The following is a 6,522-nucleotide window of genomic DNA, read 5'->3' as shown; positions in this document are numbered from 1 at the left end:
ACATATATATATATATATATATATACATACACTGAAGAATGGAAGAGCATGTTTAACACATTGAACCAATCTGTTCCATTGTTCGACATTAGTATGCTTAAAAGGTACAGATAGTTCAGCTTGTTCTATCGTAATATCAACTAATTCTTGTTGTCCAGTGATAGTAGATCCCAATCTAGTCCACGCAAGAATTTCCATAATACTGTGGAATTCATCAGCAGTCACATCCTATAAAGAAACATATTATAAAAAAGTACACACACACACACACACGCGCGCGCGCATTACGTTATATTAAAAATCATAGTAAATTACCTGCAATACTTTTTTACATTCTACAATTAGCAAATCTTCCGGTTCCTTCGTGATAATGTCATGTCCTATTGCTTTAAGTTTGATAGCTAGGAATTTTATACAACGTTCTCTCGTCCCATCGTCGCCACTAATAATTTGGCTAAAAAATCCACTTAAGGTACCTATAAACAGAAATTTGTTTTATAATCCAATAATTAAGTATACAATTATAAATTGGCCACAACAAATGCAAAATTTAATCCAAGTTACATCAGTGAATTTATTTAGCTGTTATTGTTTATTAAATAATACCTTTAGGATCACTTTTCATAAGTGACATAATACTGTTATGTACAACTGCCAATTCTGAAGGATCCTCAGCTTGTAATAATTGTGCTAAGATATCTGCAATTCGTGCTGTATGTTCTTTATTGTCTTTACAAAGTGCTGGTAAATCTTTAATAGCTTGTTTTCGAATCTGTAAAAGAAAATGAGGATATTGTACAGGGTATACTAAGTACGCTAAAAGATTTTAAAGGGTAATGCTTTACACATTCACATTCAAGATGAAACTTTCATGTGATTGTATATCCAAAACAGCTTAGTTTCAAAGATACTGGGTGTCAAAAAATTTCATTTCTTTCCAAAAATTTCGAAAACCATTCGAGTTATTCTGATAAAACTTTAAATATATACAAAGTTTTATTAAAATAATTTTTCGAAATTTTTAGAAGAAAAAAACCAAATTTTTCCTTTAATTATAACTATATCTTCGAAATTAAACCATTTTGGATATATGGTCATACAAAATTTTCATTTCTTGAATTTGTATGAGGAATGGCCTCTTAAAATCTTTCAGTGTATTTAATATACATCCTGTGTAGTATATGCAATTTATTATTTCAGCTACTAAAGCATACTTAAAATTGAAAACAGCTCAATCTTTTATTTAAAAACTTACAGCCATATCTTCATCTTCGCATAAATCTAAATGAGCGTCTATAGCTTGATCTGCTAACTTTGGGAAATGTTTGAAGAATCTTGCAATAAATTGCGATGCTAGCCGTTTTTCCTTAGGCGATCCTTTAACTGCCGTCAGAATTTCTAAATATTCCTTTTCATGCTACAATATAAATAGTATTGAAGATAACTTACAAGAGCAATACAAAGTTCCCTCAGTAAATTTATATTATCAAATATATATTATACTTTCTTGTAAAAATATTAAACTTTTTGAGAATTTTTTATCGAGCTATAGACTGTAAAATGTACATAATTTTAAGAAACATAACGATGTGATTTTTATTAAGATACAGAACTGTAAAGATAGAAATTTATTGGAAAAGAATTAAATTTAAAAAAATGATTAAATTTAAACAAAAGATGAAGCTCTTGGGCTACACGAATAATCGATTGAAATCATTCTTTCGAAACAGACAAGTCAGTTTAGTATAATGGAAACAAAGTCAGCTTAATATTATTAATTAGGATATTCCCGCGACACGAGAAAAGCAAGACTTCATATCAAGAATTGTCTTGAAAAATATTATACTTGAGACGTTTTCCTAATTTTTAAACTATACTATAATGATTTGAAATAATTTTATGTTTCATAATCTTATCTCTCTATTGAAAATATAAAATTTTTATTCTTTGTCAATCTGAGTTTTTGAATTTCATTGTAGATTTTTATATTGTTTTGGACTAGAACTGTAAGAATTAGAAAAAAATTCTTACATTGTGAAAGCTTCAATAAGTTTTTATTGTACTATTATAAAAAGTTGGATTCTATTTTACTTATTTTTTTTACAGATTTATATTTATCTACCAGAATTTGCAATAAAAAAATTGACTATGCCTTTTAAAGTGTTATATTATCAATGGATGGTTATTTTTCAGTTTTATTCTATTCATATAGGCTATTTATCATACTATATATATTTGTATTAAATTCAGGTGTTACAATTTTTTATATAGTTGAAAATTTTCAAACTTTTAAAACTAATAAGAAAAAACTTGATATTTTTTCAGAAGAATTTTTTCAGCTTCCATTTTGATAAAATTATGTAATAGTATAGTAATAAATAGATAGCTAAAGACTGTTAGATACATTGTGTAATAAAAAGAATCAATGAATGCTGTACATTTATGTAAAATATTGCAAATTATTAACCAGATAGTTAACTTGAGAAAGTTAACCATCAATTTACAAGGAACGATGTATGTGATTAAATTTATATTGTAAATAAAATCCCTTTTTAATTGGCATCAAAGCTGAAAACAAATTATTCAAAAGTATGGCACACTTATATGAATTAATGGCTGTATTCGGCAAATAGTTTATCTTACAACTATTGGAATTTTCTTTGCTGAGAAAAGACTAATTATCTAGAACTCGGTTATAAAACTTGATTTGAATGCAGCCATGTATCTTTATTGTTCACCAAATGTTGGCAAATGTTAAACAAGGATAAAGTGATGTGTCCAGGTAAAGTTTCTGAAATCAATCTAGATCTCAAAAATGTAATATTATCAACATGAAAAAACTTCCAACAATTGCAAAATAAACATTCTGCCAAACGCATTATAAATCAATTAAAAAAACAATGATGATTAAACTATGTCTATTATCGGTATTTAAAATATTCAGTGAATAGCTCTTTGAAAATAGAAACTGTTTTCGGCGAGTAGTTTACTATAGTACGGAGTTCTTCACAGAAAGAATATAATAATACATACAGAGGAAAAAATTCAATTTTGATAATAGATTGTATGGTAATCTGCAGATGCACATAGAACGTTACACATATTTTCGGCACTTTGAAATGCATTTTGATGTTTTATACGATAGGAACAATTTGCACGAACAGTGCTCTATAAAACAATAGCGTCGATTGCACGTATGTACATCAAAAACAAAATCGCAACTACATATATTTTTAACTGAACGTGGCCGGTACTCGATGTAACCAACAAATTATACATACTTGTACCAGTTTATCTTTGGCGTCAGCAAGAATGCCAAAGTTCCTATACAGCTTTTCAATACTGTCGGTACTCATTATAAAGCTTACACGTGACTTGAATACGATCGTGAAAGTACACGCAGATAGAAAATGCGAACGCTTGAAATCTCAATCAGACACACCGTAATGTAACTCGTAACCGCCAAACGTATGTACAAGAAACACGAGATGTTGTAATTTATAACTGAATGTAACATGTAATGGGATAGCGCGGGACGGGAATACGTGAGAGAGAGACGACAAAGATGGCAGCGATGCAGCGCAAACCGCGTAGCGTAAGGTAGAGGAAGCTCTTGGCCGGAAAAAAAGAAGAAGAATGTGGATGGAGGAGGAAGAGGGGCCTGCGCACACGGCACGATGGAACAAATATTAAGCCCAAGTGCCCAAGCCCACAATGCGAGAGAATAGCGATAGAAATAACACGATTTCAACCTATCAGAAACTGTATATTCCGATGGATTGAAATCGTGTTATTTCTATCGCTATCGCTATTCCCTCGCTATTGTGTCTTGGGCTTTAGGGAACAGGAATAAATATTAAGATTTCAACCTGTCAGAATCCAGTTACACCAGAATACATGAGTTCTGATAGATTGAAATTTTAGAGGCTCCGCACAATAAAAGGAACAGAGAACAGAGAATAAGAATTTCAATCTACCAGAAAATCATGTATTGTGGAATACACAGTTTCTAATAGGTTGAAATTCTTTTATTGTGCGGAACCCCATAATATTTATTTCTATTCCTAGACTACGTTCCAAACCGGAAGGAGGAAGATTTTAATCTTTATGCTATAGTATACGTTACGTGTACTATATATTTCGAGCTAATATTTCCTCTATTTCATTGTGCACATGAATTCGAAACATCGGAGGCATCCGGAGGCATCCGAGTGACGTTTCCGAACGCAATCATTGTAGACTTGTTGACTGTAGACCCCGCTGCCTGCATTAGCGATTCAAGCGAGTTGACGACTCTGATTTTCAAACAATTTGTTAACAAAACGAATGAGTACAAAGAAAAAGACTTGAAAAGAATGCCGATTGATCAGAAACGTATTAACGGACCAGATACATCTACATCATACGAAATTTATATTTACTCCGAAACGAAAGACAATGAGATACAACGTAATGTTCCGAAAAGGCATGACGATCGCCCAAACAACAAACTTAGAAATATATGTAAGGGTGTTGAGGTTGTGTTCACATGTATAGTCAGTACAATTAAGTTGACTTTGATGTCTGAATAACTTAACAATTGCTTATCAAGAAATGTTTGTAGTATTTTATCAGTTTGCATAAAGTTATTAATTTTTTTTTTGTTGAACATAAAAATAATGATTAAGTTAAGCAATGAATTAATTGCAAATGTTAATAAATTCTGTCAGTTAAATTATAATAATCAAGTGTTTTGTCATTAAGAATTAAATTTTTTTAGTATATCTTATAAGAAATAACTTTTTTTGTATAGTTTTGAAAACAGGTATTGTTAGTCAGGCAAAAGGTTCTGCATACATTGAGATGGGTGACACCAAGGTCATCTGCTCAGTATTTGATCCTAGAGAAATACCAAACAAAACTGGCTTCTGCATGCAAGGGGAACTATTTTGTGAATTCAAATTTGCATCCTTCTCTCATCGCAAACGGAAATTGCATCAGCAAGATGCGGAGGAAAAGGAGTACAGCTTGATATTACAAAGAGCTTTAGAACCAGCGGTGTGTCTGGTACATAACTTTCCATCTTTTTTTTTTCATTGGAAATTTTCTTGATACAATGTATAAAGAAACTCTGTGAAACCAATAATTTATACAATTTTAAAAATATGTAAAAATCTTATTTATTAATTATTGCCTTTATGTTTTAATTTTAGCAAGAGTTCCCTAATTTCCAAGTCGATATCTATGCAACAGTTCTCGATAATGGAGGATCTGCATTGGCTGCAGCGATAATGGCAGCTAGTTTAGCTTTGGCAAATGCTGGAGTACCAATGTTTGGTTTAGTCACTGCATCCACTATTGTAAGTAAACAACTGAGAATTTTAATCAAGTAACAACAATGTATGATGACAAATTATATACTGTTCTCAATAGGGCATATGCAATGGGACATATTTAGTAGATCCAACAGATATAGAAGAAAATTTTTGTTCTACAAAAGCTGCATCAGATACGACAAATGATCATGGGATTATTGTACAAGCTGCTCTTCCACAACATGGCCAAATTTCTGAAATGTTTGTGATAGGCAGCATCAATATGGATACTATGGAATATTCCATGGATCTTTTGAGCAAGGCTCACAAGGATATATGCCCCTTATTAGAGCAATGTCTTGTAAAAACTGTGTTTAGGACATTTCGATCAAGCAGTAAAAAAACAAATAATAAATAAAAATAAGTTTTTACCTTTTGGTATGATTGTTTATGTTATGAAATGTCTTGTTACGCCTTGAATTATGTTCTCTCTCTCTCTCTCTCTCTCTCTCTCTCTCTCTCTCTCTCTCGAAATTTGTAATACTTTATCAGTTATAGATAATTACTGTCATCATCAGATAACTAAATATATTGATGCGTATTCATTACGTTATGGAAAATGCTGTCATACATGATATTTTGTATTGAGAAAATAAATGATTGCATATAGATATTTAGCAAGGTGTAAAAAGACTACACATCTGTGACTTAAGAAGCATTTAGATGCCATAAACCGATTGAAATTTGCAATAAAGAATTTTAAGTGTCTATAATTTTGGGCAAAAAGATTATAAAATATTGTTGAATGAAATATATGTTACATATGTCAGATATTACATATACAGAGTAAATAACATTTTATAATACTTAAAGTTACGATGGATCGCCCGATAACAGCGACAAGTATCATTAGCTCGGTATTCGCCGCCAGGATTACAGACGCTGAAAATCCTTTACTTATGTTTTACCGCATCCTACGTTTGGCGGCTTCAAGACATGAAATTGTGCGTGTACATACCGAACCTTCCATCCACATCCATTTCAGCATTTCGTCATGAATACGGATAACATAATAAAAATATTATGTTGTTATATTAATTTAATTAACGTAATTTATAAATATATATGTTAAGATTGTGAGATAAAAAAATTATCTTATATGGGAAGGCTTTAAATCAGGATAAACATCTCTAGAGGTCTTTACTGTTGCTGCAAGAAAGTTCTGGAA

General features: G+C 31.1%; 2 protein-coding genes across 2 annotated transcripts in view; one reads left to right on the top strand and one right to left on the bottom strand.

The window, feature by feature from the left end:
• The window catches only part of LOC108694140 (apoptosis inhibitor 5), a 5,350-nt gene extending 1,937 nt beyond the window's left edge, over window positions 1-3,413 (bottom strand). The window contains exons 1-5 of the mRNA XM_018203442.1: window positions 3,282-3,413; window positions 1,256-1,417; window positions 607-772; window positions 316-476; window positions 31-228 (exon numbers count right to left, since the gene is read on the bottom strand). Coding sequence (XP_018058931.1) covers window positions 31-228; window positions 316-476; window positions 607-772; window positions 1,256-1,417; window positions 3,282-3,356 — 762 coding nt within the window. The 5' untranslated portion in view covers window positions 3,357-3,413. The remainder of the gene's footprint in view (window positions 1-30; window positions 229-315; window positions 477-606; window positions 773-1,255; window positions 1,418-3,281) is intronic.
• Window positions 3,414-4,175: 762 nt separating this feature from the next.
• Window positions 4,176-5,735, top strand: LOC108694153 (exosome complex component MTR3-like). The gene is made up of 4 exons (XM_018203460.1): window positions 4,176-4,503; window positions 4,793-5,046; window positions 5,193-5,339; window positions 5,413-5,735. Exons 1-4 carry the CDS (start codon window positions 4,356-4,358, stop codon window positions 5,710-5,712), a joined length of 849 nt encoding a protein of 282 aa, XP_018058949.1. The 5' UTR covers window positions 4,176-4,355; the 3' UTR covers window positions 5,713-5,735.
• Window positions 5,736-6,522: the final 787 nt, after the last annotated feature.

Source organism: Atta colombica, unplaced genomic scaffold, assembly GCF_001594045.1.
Source record: "Atta colombica isolate Treedump-2 unplaced genomic scaffold, Acol1.0 scaffold116, whole genome shotgun sequence".
In the NCBI taxonomy this organism is placed as follows: Eukaryota; Metazoa; Arthropoda; class Insecta; order Hymenoptera; family Formicidae; genus Atta; species Atta colombica.
This window is presented reverse-complemented; position numbering and strand designations above follow the sequence as displayed.